This window comes from Diceros bicornis, chromosome 21 (genome assembly GCF_020826845.1).
Source record: "Diceros bicornis minor isolate mBicDic1 chromosome 21, mDicBic1.mat.cur, whole genome shotgun sequence".
Classification (NCBI taxonomy): Eukaryota; Metazoa; Chordata; class Mammalia; order Perissodactyla; family Rhinocerotidae; genus Diceros; species Diceros bicornis.
Window position 1 is genome coordinate 13,641,548 of NC_080760.1, and position 24,634 is coordinate 13,666,181.

The window sequence follows — 24,634 nt, forward strand, 5'->3', positions numbered from 1 at the left end:
CCGACGCACAGCTTGTCCCGCCAAGCTGAGGCGGCGTCCCACATACAGCAACTAGAAGGATGTGCAACTATGATATACAACTATCTACTGGGGCCTTGGAGAGAAAAAGGGAAAAAAAGGAGGAGGATTGGCAATAGATGTTAGCTCAGGGCTGGTCTTCCTCAGCAAAAAGAGAAGGACTGGCATGGATGTTAGCACACAGCTGATCTTCCTCACAAAAAATAAATAAATAATTACTTATAAGATAGAACCATGTGCCATCGTTTCTGGCAAAAAAAAATTCAAAATTTAGTAACACTAATGCTAAGCAAATGTACAAAATTAAAAAATAAAATCTCATGCCTTATTGATGTAAGATTTCATGAAAAGAATTACACAGGGCTTTCCAAACTTCATATGCCCGAAAGTGCTTCAAAACCACTGAAACTCACTATTGTCTAACAAGGAATTCAGTAAGCTGTAACACTTAACAATTCAGTCTTCACAGCAAAGAGAACTATTTCAAACTGAAAGCAGTGGTTGGAATTTTGCCAAGATGCACTTGGCAATACTCACAGTTTCTTGTTCTGGAAAAGTTCCCTAAATTTAACATAAAGATTCCCTTTATTTTTAGTCCTGTACATACTAACAATGACCATTACTCCTACTAATCACAAGAACTGAGAAACGATGACAAATTTTCCATTGACTTTGCCATCAGTATTTACTTAAAATTAATTACTACGTTCATAAATGTCAAATTCATGAATCCTTGCAAAGCAGCATGAAGTAACCATCAAATAATAATGTAATTCTTTAGAAGTATGCTAATACAATTTAAAAGATTTATTAACATATCACCAAAATATACAAAATAAAATATAACTAGAAAGCAGGTCTCAACTGATAAATCTGAAGTCAGATAATAAACTCATCAATATTATTTTTTGGAAATATTTGTATGTCCACATCATGGTTAAAAAATGAAATAGATTTTAAAGATAAATAAAAATTTTTAAAAAGGACAAATTGAATGAGAAGGGGAGATAAAAAATAGGTTCCAGTAGATTAAATAAATATCCATCAATGTGGAAATAGTTACAGGAATGAGAGTTTGGTCATGTTCACCATTAGCAATCACCTACAGGAAAGTTTTCTGTGGATCCTCCTAGGTTTCTGAGCAACTAAAAGGAACTCTCATTTTTTAGGTCAATTCCTGGCAGGTAGGGGATTAGGGAGTAAAAATGGAAACTTAGCCCTTGGCTTTCCTCTGCATCCCAGTAGCAAAGCAAGAGTGAATTCCTTGTGAATTTCCAACCAAGAAATGGCCCCATTTTTTCTGTCTTTTAAAAAGGACAAAGGGGAAGAAACAGAAGATAGAGGTGAAGATCATATAGTGCTCAAGCAAGAAGGACCACAGGATCTATAAATCATCTAACAAAGTGCCCATCTTCAAGAAAGATAAAACCTAAAGCACCATGATAATGAGACACCAGTTGCAATTTTAAGATGCCCCTCTACCTTCACAATCATGAGACATCATTTAACACTAACAAAATCTCTCAGGCTTTAGTTTAAGTCTACAATTTAATTCTACCCTTGGCAAGATAAAATAAATAAATGAGAATAAGCAACCAGTTACTATTTACACAAAGGGCTTTCATCCATACACACAAACATACACACACGTACACTTACATAGAAATTATCACAGTAAAATTTTTCATTCATTCAGTCAACAAATATTTATTGCACGCAGTCTATACCAGGTACTTTAAGTCTCTACAGTAGTTGTTAGAAGCCACATTTTACACATGAGGAAAAACATTAGTGAGGTGACCACCCCACAAGGTCAAAGAACCAGTTAGTTCAGTGGCAAACCAGGATTATAACTCAGGTCTTTGAATATGCACAGTATTCTTTTCAGTTCCCCACAGCCCTCTATTATGTACTAGGAAGGCAAAGAGAATAAAGGAGAGAAGGAAGCTTGTTAAAAGAGCTGGTGGGACATACAAAATATTTAGATAAAGAGAAAAATCAGAAGCAAAGCTTCCACTCTATATTTCAATTAAGTCTCAGATAAGCTCAAATAAAGCTAGGAATTTTTAATTTGGGGTTTTTATTCCAATTATGCCAATAACTGTTTGAATTTAGGCAAGTCAGTTCATCTTTCTGCGCCTCGGTTTCCTCAAGTGCAAAGTGAAGGACTGATCTAAATGATCTCAAAGGCCCTTTTATTTCAAAAATTCTGTTTCCATAATATCTGCGAGAGGGGAAAATAATTATGTTACTTTATATATTTTTATTTTACTACTATTATGAAAGAAGCCTACTCTATTCTCCAACTGCCACATCCACTACACTATAATTCACATTTACTTCTCTGTATCCTCACCACATAAGAAACTCTCTGATGACAATTTTACATCTGGGCCCCATGCAAAAAAGGGACTCAAGAAATGCTTGTTGAGTGAATAATCAAATAAAAAAAAATAATAGTCAAAAACAGATGAGGTTTCATTTTTTTTTTTTTTTTTTTTGTGAGGAGATCAGCCCTGAGCTAACATCCGCCAATCCTCCTCTTTTTTTGCTGAGGAAGACAGCCCTGGGCTAACACCTGTGCCCATCTTCCTCCACTTTATATGGGACGCCGCCACAGCATGGCTTACCAAGCAGTGCGTCGGTGCGCGCCCGGGATCCGAACCAGCGAACCCCGGGCCGCCGCAGCGGAGCGCGCGCAGTTAACCGCTTGCGCCACCGGGCCGGCCCCGATGAGGTTTCATTTTTTAACGTGATTTTTAAATTAAATTCATTAATGTGAAAATTAACTGATTGACTTGAATTCTCACAAGTAAAATTTGAAGTCTTTACATGACATCTCACCATTCAATATTGTAATACACTAACGCATGTGATCAAGGCATATAGTCTTCAAAACAGAAGTATAAACATAATCCTGATTCATGAATTAACTAATTTTTCTCCTTACTAAAGATGTCAGATTTTATCCAAAATCATACGTATATATGAATGTATACATCTAAAATTTGTGTATTTTTCTTTCAACTCATGTATAGTATTTTGATTACTGTTTCTTCGAATTATGCACTTACTTATGAAATTCCAAAACTATTTTGTTATTCAACTTCAATATTATCCCTTATGTCAGATTGTATATCTGAAGAATAATATATACTTTCACCTGGAAACTTTAAAAGAAAATTTAAATTCACATAACAAAAAATTTCTGACAGTAAAAACAGAATACTCAAATTATTTTTTAAGTCTTACTTGGTGCATATGGATCATGGCGTGGTTTGCAATTTTGGAAACTATTCTGTCTATTTTCCTTTGAACTTGGTTTACAGACACTTTTTAAAGGGTTAGAGAAACACTTCTTGATAGTCTGAGAAAAACTTGAGATGGCAGGACTTTTTCCTCCAAGTTGAAAACATCTCCCACTGCTGAAATCATCTGGAGAAATTATACCCATGACTTCTATTTCTTTTCCACCAATCATCATTGTTTGACCCTCTTCGATCTTTTCAAGCTCTTTGAATTTGTATCCAATGCCTTTAAATTGAGAATGAAGAAAGTTAATTTAATTTATTGACACTCTAAGATGACTTAGTGATACCATAGTTACCTTCCCGTAACTGTACAGAATGAAAACTGTGCTTTGAATGCAAACAGACTTGTATAATCCATTAGCCAGAATGAAAACACAATTTATCATTTTAGTAAAAAAAACAAAAACAAAAAAACACTAAAAAATCAGAATAAGTGATAATATTACTATAAAAATTAGCCAAGTTTTAGAGAAAGCAAGGCTTTTTTTAATTATTGAAAACATAGCCTATTGTACTCTTAGTTTTACCGTCTCTCTCTGTAGAAAATCAAGCCAAGAAAAGAGTTTGGTAGGTTATGTGGATCCTCCTTTCTTGTGAACAAACTAGAGATACACTACGGCATGTCTATTTCCACTTAGAAACAACTGGAAATGTGAAGGAGAACTAGCAATAAAAGCAACCGCCAGCACAGCCAGCACCGTACTGCTCCACACGGGACACAAAGCGCAAACAGCGGTGACGAGAGGCCACTGATAGTCCAAGCTCCAGCTGTTCAACAGAAAGTGGGATACTTGATAATATCAAGCTTGTTTGAATTATTATTAATTCAGTGGACATTTATGAAGTGTTGCCATGTGCGAGATGCTGATGGAATATAAATATGAATAAGTCATCACAGTCTGCTCAAAATGAGCTCATGAACCAGACAGAGAGATAGAATTTTAGACTTCTATGCCTGTCTACAGTACGTGTATGGTTATTGTGCCATTACGGGGTGCAAGAACTGTGTGTACGATAAACCATAAACCTATTTAAGTCTCTAAAACATAAAAAATAGGGGCTGGCCCAGTGGCGTGGTGGTTAAGTTCGTGTGTTCCGCTTCGGTGGCCTGGGGTTTGCAGGTTCGGATCCCAGGCACACACATACGCACCACTTATCAAGCCATGCTGTGGTGGCATCCCATATACAAAATAGGGGAAGAGGGGCACAAATGTTAGCTCAGGGCCAATCTTCTTGAACAAAAAGAGGAAGATTGGCAATGGATGTTAGCTCATGGCCAATCTTGCTCACCAAAAAAAAAATAATTAATAAAGAAAGAAAGAGACTCACATTTTAGAAACTGTGACCTGGGGCTGGCCTGGTGGCGCAAGCAGTTAGGTGCGTGCGCTCTGCTGTGGCGGCCCGGGGTTCGCAGGTTCGGATCCCAGGCGCGCACTGACGCACCACTTGGCAAGCCATGCTGTGGCGGCGTCCCATATAAAGTGGAGGAAGATGGGCACGGATATTAGCCCAGGGCCAGTCTTCCTCAGCAACAAAGAGGAGGATTGGCAGATGTTAGCTCAGGGCCAATCTTCTTCACAAAAAAAAAAAAGGAGAAAAGAAAATGTGACCTTTTTAAACCAGTTGGAAATTGCTACAACTTGCCCTATTAAAACTGGGCTAAAATTTACAATCTGTGCAAACTGGTAACTAATATGTAGTCAAATTATTTATGATGGAGCCCTTTTTAATTTTAATGCTCTGATAAAGGAAGAAGTTCCTTAGCTGGTGTTCCTAAATGCCAAAGACCCATGGCTCCATTCCCTAAACTATCTCACTTCAACAGTAATCTTAACCTCTCCACATTAATGAAGATTATAGTTTTATCTTCATATAGAATCCAATTGCTGTTAATCTCAGTTTTATATGGAAATGAGAGATAAGAATAAACTTAATTTGGAGGCATCTTTAGAAGTCTCATTTCACTTTGATCCATAGTGATGCCTCTCTTCTTAATCCCTCTAAACACTGAGCATGATACTGTATATAAAGTAGTTGCTCAATATTTTTATAATAAAAAAATCTATTGCAGATAATTCCATTCAGCCTCACTGCCCTCACCCACTACATGCCTAAAACACTGAAGTAGTTTTAGTTCCCTCCTGCCTTTGTGCCTTTGCACATGCTGTTCTCTCTTGCATATGCCACTTCCTCATACCCTATAAAACTATTTATTCTTCAAATATTCCCTTAAACAGTAATTCCTGTGAAGCTTTCCCCTTGTCTTCTAGGCAGACTTAAATGGTCCTCCCATGCTCCTACTGCCCTTAGCAAAAATTCCCAGTGAAACAATTATCTTAGCACTTCCTCTTTATCAGCTGCATTGCCCTGTCCCTACTAAACTATAAACTATATCCATGTATGAATGTTTACTCCTAGTATAATTCCTGGCATAACAGTTACTGAAAACTATAAACTATGATACTTTCAAATGAATGAACATGTAGAACAGATTTTAGAATTATGGGCCACACTCAAAATTGAACAATAAAAGACACTGCAAAAAAAACCACGGTTGGTGTTATACATTCTGAATTTGTGGGCTAACTTGTACAAATCATGCTGGCAACATTTTATAGTGGAAATAATGGTAACCTCCAATCCAGATGTACTAATCTAGGTCATGCCTAGCCATTCATTATCTCCTTGCTTTTTTCCAATCTTTATTGGGTATCATTGACGTTAAATATCATTCCACTCCTGATATCAACACCTTGTTAACTTTTAATCACTTGGCATTCTGCAAAAGAAAAAAGATGAAAAAGCACACCAAGACAAACTGCTTAATCTCAAAAAATGCCAAAATTACTGTATATACCCGTCTGACCATTACGTTTCTGGAGATGATAAAACCATGGAATGAGATTCGTCTCACTAAGCTAGTATATATAAGACTGTCAGACTGACTATCTGAGATAATTTTATGTTTGTTTTTTTTTGTGAGGTAGATCGGCCCTGAGCTAACATCAATTGCCAATTTTTCTCTTTTTTTTTTTTTTGCTGAGGAAGATTAGCTCTGAGCTAACATCTGTGCCCACCTTCCTCTATTTTGTATATGGGATGCCACCACAGCATGGCTCGATGAGCAATGCATAGGTCCGCGCCCAGGCTCCAAACCTGCAAACCCCAGGCCGCCAAAGTGGAGCTCGTGAACTTAACCACTATGCCCCTGGGCCAGCCTCGGATAATTTTATGTTTATGAGATAATTTAGACATGAAAGTCAATTAAAGAACATTTTATTCTATACTTTTACAGAACCCAATTATATTTCAATTATGTAACCAGAGATATATACTAATTTTAGGCCAAATAATAAACATCAGTTAATATCACAATACCTCTTCCAATGTCTTTGCCGTCCAAATTCTTTAATGTAAATGACTTTCCTTTTACAATAAGAATAGCATCACCTTCCCACTTTTTGTGTTTTTTCTTTGAAGCTTTACACCAAACAACACTGAAATATTTAACTAGGCTAGCAGGTTCCTCTTCTTGTCCCTTAGACACTGTTATTTCCTTAGGAGCTGAATGAACTAGAATAAAAACATAAAATAAAAAACAGATTATTAATATTTAGTACAGTCAAACAAAAATAAAAGCACAAGAAAATTAGATTGTATTGAGAAGTATGAAAGACTATTTGATCATACTCATATTAGCATTGTATAAACTGAGAAATTCAAATGTCAGGTACTAGTATTACCATGAGTACCATGAATGTAAATTTCTTATCATCCCGAAGTCATATAAACTCAGTTGAAGTAGAATAACATGAAAAGCACTGCCAACATTTTAAAACTCTAGGAATTAAAGATAAAATTTCAACATCCATGGAAAAATATCTAAAATCACAGGTTTTGAACAAACAACTGATTTAATTAACAGTGACATGACAAGTCAGGAAAAGAAAAATAAGATCACAGAGTTCTCTAAAAGAAAACTTTGTATTCTTTTTCAAATAAGAACAAATGTAACACAGCAAAGTAGGTATCAGACTAAATTTCATTAAAATACTTTTATCTCCTAGTTAGGGAGTAACCAGGTTGGGCCACTGATTCTGAGAATTCAGTAGTACATGAACAGAAAATAAAGTTTCTTCTTACAAAAGTTTGTACTTTTCTCGAAAACATTTCCAGTATCACCTTATAAAAACATATCCAAAAAGCCTATCACAAAAAATTCCCCAGCAACAGGAAAACCAGTCTATGGTGACAGAGACCAGATAGATGGTGGTTTCTGCCTCTGGAGCAGGAGGAGTGACTGGAAAGGGACAGGAGAGAAGAACTTGTTCTGCGTGGTAGTTATATGGGTATATACAGTTAACAAAAACCATTACTGATCTTTTAAGAGCCATACACTTTATTGCATGTTAATTATACTTCAACTTAAAAAATACAAAATAAAACAAAACAAAGAATAACACCAGAATAGGTTGAAAGGCATGTACATGATATTCTAAATAATGGTATCTTTTAGTGTTTTGAAGCAAAAACACTCTAACTTATCTATGAATTCAAAGTATACTCGACACTTACAGACAAAATCTCGCCAGCCCTGTCTTACTTCCTCTTTTCCCCTTGACCGTTATAGTTAAAACAGCAGCACCCCCATGAGAAATACAGACCACCCGCATACTGAGTCCTAGCTCCTGCTTCTCACCTAACTTGTAGGCTATATTTTCAAGGGCTAGATAAAAGCTACTCTAGCTGAAAATAGCAAAATCTCATTCCCTCATTACTGAAGAGCCCTTCACCATGTCTTTTACCAACTACACACTGGACCCCAGGTAACTATCAAAACAATACAATTTACAAAACAAAAACCAAATAACTACTTTACCTTTTAAACTATACCATCTATTTAAATAGGAAAAGAAAAAAGAAAGACCCTGAGATCAGGAATAAGACAAAGATGCCGACTTTCACCACTTCTATTCAACATTGTCCTGGAAGTCCTAGCCATTGCAATAAGGCAATAACGACAAAAAGCATCAAGATCAGAAAGGAAGAAGTAGAACTGTGCCTGTGTGCAGATAATAAGATTTATTACATAGAAATCCCCAGGAAACCTACAAACTAATGACTAGAATTAATAAAACATATTTAGCAAAGTCACAGGATGCAGGATTCAGATGTAAAAATCAATTGTATTTGTATAGACTAGCAAGAAATAATTGGAAAATAAAATATTAAAAAGTCATTTCACAGTAGTTCCAAAAAAACACACGTGAAATACTCAGGAAAATATCTAATAAAAGGCATCTAAGATCTTTACACTGAAAACTAAAGCTGTGCTGAAAGAAATTAACAAAAATCTAAATAAGCAAAGCTCCTATTTGAAGGATAGGCGATTCCAATTTTAAGATAGCAATTCTCCCCAAAATGATTTCTATATTCAATACAATAACAATCAAATCCCAGGATGCTTTTGCTAGAAACTGACAAGTTGATTCTAAAATTTATATGAAAATGAAAAGAACCTAGAATAACCAAAGCAATTTTTATTTATTTATTTATTTTGTGTGTGTGTGCGCGTGAGGAAGATCAGCCCTGAGCTAACATCTGCCAATCCTCCTCTTTTTGCTGAGGAAGACCGGCCCTGAGCTAACATCTGTGCCCATCTTCCTCCACCTTATGTGGGACGCCGCCACAACATGGCCTCACAAGCGGTGAGTCAGTGCGCGCCCGGCATCCGAACCGGACCGCCAGCAGGGGAGCGTGCGCACTTAACCCCTACGCCACAGGGCCGGCCCCAAAGCAATTTTTAAAAAACAACAAAGTTCTTTTTAACAACACAGAGAATAATAAGCAGGAATATACTCACACACACATGGCAAACTGATTTTCAACAAAACTAGTGAAGCAAATACAATGGGGAAAAAGAAAGTCTTTTCAACATATATTGCTGAATCAACTGGATATCCACATGGAAAAAGATGAACATCAACCATTAACTCCCCCATATACAAAATTTAACTCAAAATGCATCATAGAACTAACTGTAAAACCTAAAACCTCAAATTTGTACAAGAAAACATAGAAGAAAATATTTGTAACCTTGAAGTAGGCAAAGGTTTCTTAGACACAATACAAATGCTGAAAATATAAGAAACAAAAATTAAGGGCTGGCCCTATGGCACAGCAGTTAAGTTCACACGCTCCACTTCACTGGCCAGGGGTTCGCAGGTTCAAATCCTGGGCCCAGACCTACGCACCACTTATCAAGCCATGCTGTGGCGGCGTCCCATATAAAGTAGAGGAAGATGGACATGGATGTTAGCCCAGGGCCAATCTTCCTCAGCAAAAAAGAGGAGGATTGGCAACAGATGTTAGCTCTGGGCTAATCTTCCTCAAAAAAAAATTATAAATTGAATTTTATCAGAATTTTAAAATTTTGCTTTTTGAAAGATACCATTAGGAAAAAAAAAAGGTAAGCCACAAGAGGATAATAATATTCACAACACATATTTAAGACAAAGGACTTGAATCCAGAATATATAAAAAATTCTTATGGCTCAAAAATAAGACAACAAACAAATCAATAGAAAATGGGCAAAAGATTTGCCCATTTAATTCAGAAAATATAATTCAGAAAAGAACATATACAAATAGGCATGCAATAAGCACATAAATAGATGTTTAACATCATTAGTCATCTGGGAAATGCAAACTAAAAACACAACACAATACACTTCACATCCACTACGATGATTAGAATCAAAAAGTCAGATAATAACAAGTGTGGTATAGATGTGGAGGAATAGGAATCCTCATACACTGCTGGTGGGAATGTAAAATGGTGCAGCCACTACGGAAAACAGCCTTGCAAATCTTCAAAGATTAAATAGAGTTACTATATGACTCAGCATTCCACTCCTAAGTATATGCCCAAGGGAAATGAAAATACATGTCCACACAAAAACTTGTACATGAATGTTTAGAGTAGGATTATTCACGATAGCCCAAAGGTAGAAACAACCCAAATGTCCATTCAGCTGACAGATGGATAAACAAAATGTGGTTCTGCCCTACAATGGAATATATTATTCAGCCATTAAAAGGAATAAAGTACTGATACATGCTACAACATGCATGAACCTTGAAAACATTACATTCAGTGAAAGAAGCCAGTCACAAAAGACTACATATCATACGATTCCATTCATATGAAATGTCCAGAACAGGAAAATCGATGGAGACAGAAAGTAGATTAGTGGTTGCTTAGAGCTGAGAAGTGAGGGTGGGGAAGGCGGGGGCTGGGGGGGGGGGCTGGGGGGGCTGGTGAAAGCTGAAGAGTACAGGGTTTCTTTTAGAGGTGCTGAAAATGTTCTAAAACTGACTGTGGTGATAGCTGCACATAACTGTGGAAATACTAAAAATCATGAATTATATACTTTATATGGGTGAATTATATCATATGTGAATTACAGCTCAAAAAAGCTGTTTAAAAACATGAAATAACACCACATATCCACTAAATTGACTAAAATCAAAAAAACTGACCATACCAAGCGTTGACAAAGATGAAGAGTCAATTATATCTAGGGAAAAAAAAACATGTAAAGAAGCTGGAAATATTGCACACTGCTGGAAGGAATGTAAAACAGTACAATCACTTTGGAAAACAGTTTGGCAAACTCTTATAAAAAGTTAAACATACACCTACCATAACCAGCCATTCCACTGTAACGTATTTACCAAAGAAAACATACGTCCACAAGAAAAAGAAAATGTGTACATCATCAGGCCAGGTTAACCAATCTCCCAAAAGCCTGAAAATCCATTGTCACTACTAGAATTCAGATAACTCATGTTCATCACTGGCAGTCATAAATTTAGAAAATGACTCTTGACTATCTTCAAAGAATAAATTATCCTCAGAACTGCCAAGGTTTTTTTCTGAGAAAATATATGTTCCTGAGTCAGCTGTGTCCAGAATGCATGGCCCAATGAGCTTGAACCAGCCCCTGAAAGGACTCAGGCTGCTGTCATCCTGAGCAGGAGCCAAGCAGGCAGAGGACTTAAATGCAGTGGCCCCCGTTTCCTGGTCTTCCTCCCACAATGAGGGTGTATGGACAAAGGGTCTTTTTGTATACTTCTTTGGGGGAAAATATGCTTCTAAAATATGAAGAAATATGGTGTATAGTTTTTTATTCTCCTCTTTTCATATATTATTTTGAATGTTTCCCACGCCATTAAACAAAAAAGTAAAATGATGTTTAATATCTGCAAAATGATATCACCAATGACAGTCCTACCGATCAAGAAAGTGTCCACTTCACTACACATATATCAGCACAATATATCATCTTTACCAATTTTTCTCTAATTATATTTATTTTTTATTGTTAAAATTATCATACGGTCACCAAGACAAAAAATAACAAATGCTGGCGAGGTTGTGGAGAAAAGGGAACACTCATTCACTGCTGGTGGGAATGCAAACTGGTGCAGACTCTATGGAAAACAGTATGAAGATTTCTCCAAAAATTAAAAATAGAAATACCATATGACCCAGCTATCCCACTACTGAGTATTTATCCAAAGAACTTGAAATCAACAATTCAAAGAGATTTATGCACCCCTATGTTCATTGCAGCATTATTTACCATAGCCAAGAAGTGGAAGCAACCCAAGTGCCCATCAATTGATGATTGGATAAAGAAGATGTGGTGTATATATATACAATGGAATATTAGCCATTAAAAAAAGACAAAATCGTTCCATTCACAACAACATGGATGGACTTTAGGGTATTGTGTTAAGCAAAATAAGCCAGTCAGAGAAAGACAAACACCGCATCATTTCACTCATATGTGGAAGATAAACTAACACATGGACAGAAAGTTTTAATGGTTACCAGGGGGAAGGGGGTTGGGCAGTGGGCACAAGGGGTGAAGGGGTGCATTTATATGGTGACTGACAAATAATAATGTACAACTGAAATTTCACAACATTATAAACTATTATGACCTCAATAAAAAAAATTTATCATACAGTAAAATTGACTTTTTCTCTTGGTATACATTTCTAAGAATTTTAATACATGTATAGATTCATTTCATCACCACTACAATAAGGATATAGAGTAGTCCCACCACCCCAAAAGACTCTCTTCATGCTATTCCTTTAGTCACACCCTCACCCTATCCAAAACCAATTACAATTACAAAAGCAATTACTGATCTGTTTTCCATTAATATAGTTTTGTCTTATTGCAAATCATACAGTATACTACACAACCTTTCAAGTTTCTCCCACTCAGCATAATGTCGTTGAGATTCATTCAAGTTGTTGCCTATATCAATAGTTTGCTCCTTATTATTGTATAGATATTGAAAGACAGTTGAGGTGTTTCTAGCTCTTAAATATCACAAATCAAGTTGCTATGAACATTCATGTACATAATTTTGTGTGAACATTCATCTTTACCAGTTTAATAGAGGGAAATGGCACTAATGTTGTAATTTGAATTTCATTATTAGTGGTAACACTTTTTTATATATTTACATTTCCTCTTTGCTTGACTCCACTGTCACATTACACTTAAAGGATGTACCTAAAATAAATGATTCTCATTTCTTTAAACCAAATTTATCTGATCTGAAAACCCTCAACATTCATTCACTCAACAACTTACAGACTACCCAATATGTAGATCTAAACCCAAACTCTTATCTACTACTTATTGCAAAATTTCAATGAAGTCTGTAAGCAGAAAATAGGCATTAAAGAGAACTTGAATTAGTAAGAAATTATGTCAAAATTAAAGAAAAATATAAAACACTACTAATTTTAATATGTAAATGGCAAATAAAAAAAGAATCAAGAATCCATTTATATCTTCCTTAATATAAGGTACTCTAAAAAAGGGAAAACAATACATTTTGGCAACATGTAGATTAAAATGTGCCAGGTTGAAATAAGCTAGAAATTATTAAACACTACAACTCAATAAATCATTGTTTTAGTAAAAGGGCCAAACAAGTTCATTCTTTTTTTTTTTTAATAAAAGAAACTTACTAAAGTGGAGTTACAGTGAAGTGGAGGGAGAATTAGTGCATTATTTTAGAGGCAATAAAGGGCTCTTAACAAGGTCACTCTTGACTTACTACTTGTTAAACACCTTTCCCCACAGTGAATCACAGAAAGGGCCACAGCATGGAAAAATAAAGTCAAAATTATTCTGTGATGTGTTATGTTCAGGGATAAACTAGAACACATGCATAAAAACAGAATTTTTAATACCAGAACGAGTTCTCTCCCTATTGTTTCCACTTCAAGCACCTGAACACCCCACTCACTCGCTCCATTTCTTCAAATACACAGTCACTCTCAACCACTCCAGTCTGGCTGCCAGTCCAGTCCTCCCCCAAAGCTGTCCTTGTTAAAGGCCACTAAGGAGCTCTTTGTCAATAGATCTACAGGATATTTTTCAGTCCTCATCAAACTTCTCAAAAGCATTGGACAATGTTGACCACTTCCTCCTTCAAATACTGAACTTTATTTTTATAGCTTTTCTAATACACTTCAAATTTTCCTCTTACTCCTTTGGTTGCTGCTTCTTAAACATCTTTGCCAGTTCTTACTTCTTAGTTTAACTTTTATTTATTAGAGTTCTTCAGCCCTGAGTTCTAGGCCCTCTTCTCTTCTCACTGTGTACCCCTTCTCCTTAAATTAGCTCATCTACGGCCATGGCTTCAATACCGTCCCTGTACTTATTTTTTCTTCTCTAGCCCAGATCATGACTCTAGATCTATATCCAACTGTCTCCCAGACCAGTCCACGTGACTGTCTCATAAATTTCTCAAACTCATCATGTCCATTTATCTTCTCTTCAAAAATTGCTCCTCCTTCCATTTTCCTATTTCTCAGTGAAAGTACCACCACCCTATTCAAGCAAAAAAAATGGGAAATCATCCTTGATACGCTTCACTCTCAGTTCCACAGCCAATCAACCACAAAATCCAGATGATTCTACCCCCTGCATGTTCTCAAAGCTGTGTAATATTTGCCTTCTCCACTGCTTCCACTCTTTTCAAATCACCATTTCTGACCTGGACTACTGTACTATTGTAGGATCTTCCCAACAGGTCTACCAGGATCTTCTCTTGCCACCTTTATTCCCTAAAAGCATCTTCCATATTTACTATATTTATCTATTTTTAAATGTAAATCTGATCATGTATCCCTCTTGCTTAAAATCCATTAGTCTTAATGGTCTTGAACACATGCTACTTCCTGCCAAAGAGCCTTCTACGTCTCTTCCTCCAACATGCTTATCTAAATTAACTTCTACTTACCCTTCTGTACAGTTTAAATTTCCCTCACTGTCAAACTAGATCAAGTTGCCTTATTATCTCAGCAATTAATTATGTGACAGATTATTTAACGCCAGCCTTCTGCACTAAACTATAAAATCCTGACAGGAGGGTCTGTTTTGATTTTGTTTATCACCATATTCCCAGAACAAGCAGTACTTTTCAAAACTGCCATTTTGATTCCAGGTACATTTTGACTTCATGTTTATAAAAATATGTAATTAAATAGAATTATCTTAAAATTAATTTTCATTGAGAAAGTAACTTTAGAAATTAACTTTGAACATCTCCATTATTGTCCACTTTTATTTTCATTTTAATGAACTTTTACCTTCAGGATTGATTATTTTCCAAGTAAACTTTATAACAAAGATGTGATTCATCAGTCACTTTTTTATGTATCGTATCTTACTGATTATAGCTTTTGCCAACATGAGTTTTCTTTTATAACCATAATTCCTACCAAATGCAGTTTTGCTAAGTCAAATTTTGCATATCTAAATATTATCAAGATTGTATTATTCCACCAGTTTTTAGTCAAAAAAATGTATCAGTTTTTAGATAAATTGGTAGTTGTCATGTGTTGATTATTTTTGTTGTTTTACCAACCTTGATTTTTCCCAGTTTTGAGGTTTTTAACATTAACAAAAAAGACGTGCTTTGATCAGTTTTTGAACTCCAACAATTTTTGTAGCATGCAATTTTAATTAGTTTTCTTTTTGCATTATTTCTACCAGTAGAAGTCACTGTGCACTGAATGAAAGACTGACAATATCTTTCTGTAGTTTTAAAATCTGTTCCTATTTTTTACTAGGTTATCCAAGAGAAAAATGTAATTTCTCAGGATTGCTATAAAGCAGGGGTAAAAAGAATGTCTTCATCAAAATGGCTGGGAAACATATCCTCGAGTCCAATATCCTGTTGTATTTATTCCCAGGGCCTACAAGAGTGACTGTTATTTCTAAGACCCTCCCCTCAACCCCCCAAAAAAAGCTGAGTAGAACAAAAGACAATAATTAAATTCTGAGAATTCAGAAATTACTTATAATTTACTTTGAAATGCCATAAGATTCTCCGACTTAGATATACCCTTTCTTTTGCAGAACAGCAGGAGGAGGACAAAAGCATGTCCTATGGAGCCAGACTGGCTGGATCTGAATCTTGAATCTGTCACTTAGCAGCTATGTGACTCTGGACAAGTTACTTATGCCTCTGCGCCAGTTTATGAATCCGTAAATGAATGTAATACGAATTCCTACCACACAGACTTGTGAGCACCAGATTGACTAATATATGTAAAATGCTTACAACAGTACCTGCCATGTAGTAGGTGCCTTCTAAATGTTAACTACCTTCATCATCATCTTGCCCTTGTCCCTTTCCCATTTAGTCCCACTTTAAATGTAGGCCTTAGGGGAGGGAAGGGAGAGGGTGAGTAATTCCAAAAAGTAGAAGATAATTTGGAATTAAACATATATGGAACATAATCTCCTATATCTAGACCATTTTGGATACATAAAATATTGACTAACTTGCTAAATCACAGACTAACGATCCCTAACAATTCTGCTCTAACTGTAATTTTATTTCTAAACTTGGTTCTGACCTATTTCCTCCTTGACCCTGTAATGTAGTTTCCAATCAATACCAAAAGTAATCTGCATAGACAAAAGACTTGAATGTCCATCAGCAAGATTCACAAGGTAAAAATGCTTAAAACCATGCTTTGATAAAAGAGAAAGAGTGATAATGTCATATTAATATTAATAGTGAACATTATCATTTTAATGAATGAATCTTAAGTGAGTCACTCTAAGGTCGGATGGCTTAATTATACATTTCATAAACCCAAGCCTTTAATATTCTTTTTTTTCTTTTAACAATTCTAAATACACATATTGTTTTCAATGGAGCAAATGAAATTTAAAATGTCTCATGCATTAACATATAACTGCAATATAAATTTAATATTTGAAACAGTTTTTATTACACTAAAAAATATACAAACATTAATATACAAATTCCTTTGAACTGGTAATCATCCATAGTTTTCTTTATCTAATAAGAGAAATTGAATGTCAACTAAGTACAAGTAACATTATGTATAAAATGAAGATATTTCTTTGCATTACAAATCATTTTCAGATGATACTTTATGAGCACGGCAGAACTATACATTTCACCATATTTCTCAATATCTCATGCCAGAGCATAAATGCAGTGTTAAAATAGAAAAAATAATCATTAAAACTACAATACTCCCAGATATCTAAACTATCTGCCCAGCATTTTGTTTTTTTTGTGTGTGTGTGAGGAAGATCAGCCTTGAGCTAACATCCTGCTGAATCCTCCTCTTTTTTGCTGAGGAAGGCCGGCTCTGAGCTAACATCTGTTGCCAATCCTCCTCCTTTTTTTTTTCCCCCCCAAAGCCCCAGTAGATAGTTGTATGTCATAGTTGCACATCCTTCTAGTTGCTGTATGTGGGACGCCGGCCTCAGCATGGCTGGAGAAGTGGTGCATCGGGGCGCACCTGGGATCTGAACCTGGGCCACCAGTAGCCGAGGTGCGCACTTAACCGCTACGCCACGGGGCCGGCCCCTGCCCAGCATTTTGAATTCATCTAAAAATCAGAAAAGTTATTCATCAATTTCAAGTCTGACATTCCAATCATTGAACATGTACAACTTTATTTAAAAAAAAAAAAAAACCCATACACTGTTGATGGAAGTGTAAAATAGCACAATCACTTTGGAAAAAGGTCTAGCAGTTTCTTAAAAAGTTAAATGTATATCTTTCCTAATCCAGCATTATGTCCACAACAAATTTATACAAGAATATTCACAGAATCTTTATACATAATAGCCAATATCTGGAAATAGCCCCAAAGTCCATCAAAAGATAATGGATAAACCAACCATGGTATATTTATACAATGGAATACTACTCAGCAACAAAAAGCAATGAACTAGTGATAAGAGAATGAATGAATATTAAAAACGTTAAGATGGGTGAAAGAAAACAGAAACAAAGGGTACATACTGTATGATTCCAATTATATTAAGTTTCAGAACAGGCAAAACTAATCTACGATTTTTTTTAAACTTAGAACAGTGGTTGCCTGAGGTGCCAGGGGACTGATTAGGAAGGGGCAGGAAAGGACTTTCTGGGGTGACGATAACGTTCTAAATCTTGATAGTGGTTCAAGCAACACAAGTGTAGTCATTTGTCAAAACTCATCAAATGGTATGTTTAAGATTTGTGCATTTCACTATTTGCAAATATTACCTAAAAAACCACACACACACAAATAAATACTGAACTCCAGTTCATAAAACTCATGCTGAAGTATTTAGGGGTAAAGTATTCTAACTAATTCTGCAATTTGTTCTAAATAATAGTTTTCTTTAAGAAAACGAATTGATGGATGGATAGATGGATAAATATGTGATAAAGCAAATATAGCAAAAGTAATTACAGAATTTAGGTGGTAGGCATATGAATGGTTACCATAAAATTCTTTCAACTTTTTCTTTATGTTTGGAGGGGTTTCTTAATCTTTGTAACAAAGGTGAATTCACACATAATTATAAAACACAAATGATCTACTAACAAAGTGTAAGTCTAATAATGTATTCATTTTAGTTTAAATTCTTTGGACTGACTTGGGTGGTATTTTTATTTTTATTTATTTATTTACTTTGTTTTCCACTATTTACAAAGCAATTAAAAACTAAAAATAAATAATATAAATTCAAATTACAGCTATTCATTTAAATCAAACAATTTTAGATATAAAAATATATTGAACCAATTTCTCAAAATCATATAAAGATTTAGCATGACTGTTAATGTTTAATTAGGATGCATATTTTAAGAATTTGCTATTTTATATTTAAGTACTGCAATCATATTTCATCTAACTATTTTTAAGTATTTACAATCAAACTCTCTAGCAAATATTTAATTGATTTTGAGAATTTGTGGATCTTAACACTTGAAAAAAATATATTATGATATTCAGACAGGGTACATTAGGCATCTATTATAACACAATCATCTAAAGAAATTTACTTGAATTATGCCTCACCAAAAAATTTTACCTCTTTAGCACTGCATTCTTTGTCTTATGACACACAAAAAGAGTACACAAATCAGTACAATGTATTACATTGTATTTAAAAGAACATGTATTAATAAAGCATTTAACCACCATCAACTACAGTACATACCACTTATAATTTATCACACTCTAAATTATTTAAACGTCTATTTAAAATTTGACATTAAGAGAAGGCACGTGGAAAATAATTCATATTTTAAACATTTTCATATAAGCAAAGATGCAACAGGGTAGAGTAACTCTTTCAAAAATGAAATAACACCAAGTTGATGTCTCATTATACAAAAAAAAAGTACTTAATTTGAATATTTTAAGATATCTGGCATTTGTTAGATATGAAAGAGCTTCATTAACTTTTTCATGATGCCATTATAAATCATAACTAGTTTAGAAAATCATAAGTTGTAAAAATAACAATGTACCCATTTAAGTTCATATGGATAAGAAAAGACAGGAAGGTGGCAAAAATAACCTATTCACTATCTAAATTACTAATATATTGGATGAAATAATCTGTTGATTTAGTATATTTCTCAAATTTAATATATTTCTACAGAATCAAGTCTACATTTTAAAAATAAAATCACTCTTTCCTATGTTTTCCCAGCATTACATTTCATAGGTAGAGCTCATGGCACCCAAGAGTTCTCTACAGCAGGATGTCTGTAGCTTCAGCTGCATTCCATTGGTATTAACAGAATTCATCCCATTACATTTCCCTTAATGAAATTTGTCCTCAGCAAAAACTGCTAATGTAAGTTGGTAAGTAGTCAAAAATTCAAAAAAGTCTCAATACCAAAAAGGAAAAAAGGGGGCCGGCCTGTGGCTTAGCGGTTAAGTGCACGTGCTCCACTACTGGCAGCCTGGGTTCGGATCCCGGGCGCGCACCCACGCACCGCTTCTCGGGCCATGCTGAGGCCGCGACCCACATACAGCGACTAGAAGGATGTGCAACTGACATACAACTATCTCCTGGGGCTTTGGGGAAAAAAAGGAGGCGGATTGGCAATAGATGTTAGCTCAAGGCCAGTCTTCCTCAGCAAAAAGAGGAGGATTGCCATGGATGTTAGCTCAGGGCTGACGTTCCTCACAAAAAAAAGAAAAGAAAAGAAAAAGAAAAAGAAAAAAGCTTTAGCTCAGAATCTCCCTAAGATACTCTGCAAGATAATAATAAACAGCCTCCAAAAAGAGTTCAATGGTCAAATAAGTAAAGTTTTCTTTATACAGGAATTCTCATACATTATACTACGTTAATTATAGTTGCATGGGTGGGGAGGTGGAGCAATAGAAATGGAGCATTTAAATTTCTGCAAATTGAAATTAAACAAGATTTACTCAAAAACTGCTGCAGTAAACTCACTGCAATGAGTGTAATTCTGGTGTTAAAAATAAAGTGTATAAATAAGGTTTTTTATTCCATTCAATCCCTAAATGCTAACAAATTTGTCACCCAACACAACCAAAGAAACAACAATCTTAACAACGCTGGAGAAAAATATGTCTGTAGGAGACTATTATTTACACTTTTTGTCATTTTTTTTTGGTGAGGAAGATTAGCCCTGAGCTAACATCTTTTGCCAATCTTCCTATTTTTGCTGAGGAAGACCAGCCCTGGGCTAACATCCATGCCCATCTTCCTCTACTTTACATGGGACGCCACCACAGCATGGCTTGACAAGTGGTGCATAGGTCCACGCCTGGGATTTGAACCTGTGAACCCCAGGGCCGCTGAAGCCGAGTACATGAACTTAACCACTATGCCACCGGGCTGGCCCCTGTTTACACTATTTTATGGGCAGCAAAAGAATTTTCAACAGCAATTTTGTATATACATTTTTATCTTCTACACTGATTTTAGAACCTAACAACCAAAAAAGACGTTGCATTTTTTTAAACACAGAACTCTTTCCTAGAAACATCTCACAGAATTAATATTCCAAATAATGCACTTTGGAAAACTCTGATTTGGCTGACAGTCAACATTCAAATTGAATGTTCATTATCAATTCTGAGTAGTACCATGCTAGGATTGTAATATGAATTACATTTGGTATGGTAATTTGCTTTCAATAATTTCAAAAAGTTACAACTTGCTACTGTAAAGATGTATTTACTAGAAATATATTGAAAAACATTATCTCAAATGAGAATTATAAGATTCATTAGACCAAGGAAAAGTCACAACACAAATTAAAGAAATTGTCAAAAGGATATATCACATTATACATTCAAGGGATTTTTATAATAAAATATTTAACTCTAATAGCAGACATAAAATGCCAATAAAATTAAGCTATCAACAAGCTAAAATAGTACCATAAAGTCCATTTAATTTTGTTCAATTTCTATAGCCATAACCTAAATTTCAGAGTTAATTTCCCCTCACTACAATGCCCACCCTGAAATACTGCTATTATAACACTAAATCAGAGCTCTAATCATATCCACCTAACAATAGCCTTCCATGGCTTCCCATTGTACATTCAAGTTCAATTTCTTAAAAATAGCATTTACTGTAATCCATAATCTGGCACCAACCAACTTCCAAATTGATATCCCTCAATTCACCTTCACCCACTCTTCTATTCAACAAAATTTTCTGAGAATCTAGTATGATTTAGGCACCACACTAGGTTCCAAAATACTCTACTCCAGTGGTTCTCAAACTTTAGCTTGCATCAGAACCTCTAGAGAGCTTATTAAAGCCGATTCCTGGACTCCGCCCCCAGAGTTTCTGATTCAAAAGGAATGGATTTACATGTCTCACAAGTTCTCAAGTGACGCTGATGCTGCTGATCAGCATCTACTGTTAGTGAGCCACTGCTCTACTCCACAGGCCACAAGCGGGAAGGCCCACTCACATGTTTTGTCCATGTAGTGTTTTTAAAATGTTTGGAATTATTTGCAAACACTTTAAAATTGGAAAATTTCACATAAAAATGCAGATTTCTGGCTTATTCTTGCATGTAAAAATTCTGCTGGAGCTAAACAGTAGCTTCCCCATTTAGTCAAGGGAGATGTCCTAGTCCAGGTTATCACAGCCCTAACTGGCCCTCTCTACACTCACTTAAAATCACCTGGCTCAGCACTGTATTTGTGCTTGCACACTCTGATGCACTCTTCCCCATTCTCTATGCCTGTTTTCACGCTGCTCACTCGGACTTGAACATCCTTTCTCCCCTAACCTGCTGGAATTCGACCAACCCCCTTCTAAAACTTAGCTTAAAAATTCTTCCTCAACAAAGCTCCAGCAAAAATAGAAATCCTTAAGTAATATACATATCAAGATTTAACATAAATTTAATATGTGTGCTTTAAGAATCGAGGTTTTATTTCCACAAATACTAAAATACTAATATTTACAAAAAACATAAAAGATTATATAGATTATATCATAAATTATACACATGATTTTTTTGTTATTTTTACTCTAAGTAAAATTTTAATTTTGTTCATTAAAGTTTTTACTGGGATTTTTACTGTGAAAGAAATCTTTTTCAGAATAAAACATCTAAAATGAATTAAGACATATTAAATCTTACAACTAAAATATATAATAGCTCCAATAGAATATTTTATTTTGCTGGACAAAAAAGGGAAGGAGGTGGGGGTAATCGATCAATTCCCCTGATTTCATAGCCCACCAATCTTTAAAAGAAATTTTAATGAAATAAATGCTTCTGATTTTTTAACATGTAGGATATTTTAATGAATTTTTACCTCTGTGGAATAGCAGGGGGAAAAATTACAGAGAAATAAAAACTGAGTGCTGGTCCTGGCTCTGCCATAAATAGCTATGTTACATCAAGTCAGTCACTGAGTTCTCCCTGGACCTCAGTTTCATTACCTCTAAATTGAAGAGGCAGGACAGTGTTCTCCAAATACCTTCTGTCTCTAAAATCCTAGGACTTACTCCTTCGAAAAATGAAAGCATAAAAATCAATGTCATAAAGACGAGCTTCTATTGGGCTAGTATTGCTTCTAAATCAGACCAACTTAAAAACCTTGAACTACAGCTTTCAAAGCTCTAATTAAAAATGTTGAAGACTCAAAACTTTGAAAGAATATGTACGTTTGTATATGTATTTATTTATGTTATATTTTAACGATCAAAATAAAACATTTTTTGTAAGGCCAATAATTAAAGTTAGAAAAAAAATTGGGTGAAGACAAAAATATATAACCATGCCAATCAAGATATTTCAAAACAAAATTAAAAAATTAGAAAATTGTGTCAAAAAAGGTTTTTTCATAATAGAGATAAACAACATTTTTTAAGAATATGTATTCTGCTTTAGGATATTCCGAAATGAAAGTAATTTGCCCAAAATTAAAATTATCAAATTGCAAGACTGAAAAAAAATTTTAGAGACTATTATATTCAGGCAGATCATGCCGTAAGCGAATTGCTTTCAGCTTCTCCACTTCAATTTTTGCTCTTAGCAGCTCTTCCTCTAGCTGCTGCCTTCTTTTCAATCCGTCCCTCTTCTCCTGAACATATAATCCAAAATTTTTTTGATTTTCTAAAATTATCTGATGCTCCTCTTTCAGCATTTGCAGAATCTGAGGATCATACCCTAATTGTGACCTAAAGTGTTCTCCACTCTCATGCTGAAAAAAATCATCTCTCCTTGGGATAGAAGACGGAGACGATGTCATTCTCATATCAACAGAGGAAAGTGACGGTGACAAAGATCTTTCCATAACATGTACTAATTCATGTTCTTCTCTTTGCTCTAAAGTATCACTCTGACGAGAATTTAAAACCAGTGGAGGAGGGGGCTTAACGTCTTCTTCTTGCTTCACCTCCACTGTAATAGCAACTGGACGGTGATCCAACATTACCTGAAGTGAACTTGTACCAGTCTGTGCTTCCTCATCCAAGTTTGCACTACAGCACACAAAAAAGCATTATAAAATATAAATCACATGAAGACAACAGTATATTTATAGCATAATTTCATATTTAATATACACTAAACTATCAAACGTTAAAGCTATAAAGAAAATTATGAAACAAAAAATATTTTAACCCTCAGAATAATAAAGTGACTAGGGTTGGGATTTTAATAATATATACATATAGCTCTCTCCCATTCTTAACTTTAAAACTGGGCTGTTAAAAGGACAGGAAATTACAAATACTACAGAAGGCCAATGAGGGAAATAGAAAAGAAAAGGTATTCTTAACTCTCTCAAAGAGACACCAATTGTCCCTACAAGCCTGAGGTTCTTAAATGGTGTAAAGGGTCATTGAATGCATTCTAAGCCTTGCTACCACACCTTAGCCCTAGACCTCCTGCTTCTGCTCTCCTGGATTGATCTAAAAATCACCAAGGCCCATGACTTCTAGGAGGACAGTGCAAGGCCATCTACAGGAGGTATTGATTTCTGTTATTTGTCCAAAAAAAAAAAAAATCAAGATTTTGTATGGCTTTGGGTATGCCCGACTATCAGGGGGTTATCCTAACTATGCAATTTTAAATGCAATGGTGTTTCCCCTTTACCTATCCTAAACCACACGACTCAAGTTGCTCTTTGAGTCTTTCAACCACTGGTCATGTAAAGTTCACAACGGCAAGGGTTTATATCCACCACTGTATCCCCAGCACCTGGCATAAGACTACACTTGGAACCTAGTGGGTGCTCACCATATGCTGAATGATTAAAGAGATGAAATAGTTTTTTAATGCAATGTTTTTAAATGGCCCCTAAACAATGTATTGAAAGTTTATTAAATTTACACGTAATTTTCATAAAATGTGCATTCCTATTAGAAGCAACTTCAGTTGTAGCATAATTTAAACTTTGACATAATAAAATTT

General features: G+C 35.1%; 1 protein-coding gene across 4 annotated transcripts in view; it reads right to left on the reverse strand.

Annotated features, from left to right (window-relative positions):
- RAD54B (RAD54 homolog B) overlaps positions 1-24,634 on the reverse strand; it is a 97,856-nt gene that overhangs the window by 35,363 nt on the left and 37,859 nt on the right. The window contains exons 2-5 of one of the 4 annotated variants that reach the window (XM_058564616.1): positions 23,598-23,700; position 23,558; positions 6,708-6,902; positions 3,271-3,552 (exon numbers count right to left, since the gene is read on the reverse strand). In XM_058564616.1, coding sequence (XP_058420599.1) covers positions 3,271-3,552; positions 6,708-6,902; position 23,558; positions 23,598-23,700 — 581 coding nt within the window. Of the gene's footprint in view, positions 1-3,270; positions 3,553-4,658; positions 6,067-6,707; positions 6,903-23,557; positions 23,559-23,597; positions 23,701-24,634 lie in introns of those variants that run through there. The other 3 variants (XM_058564615.1, XM_058564613.1, XM_058564614.1) reach the window with 3 other exon arrangements.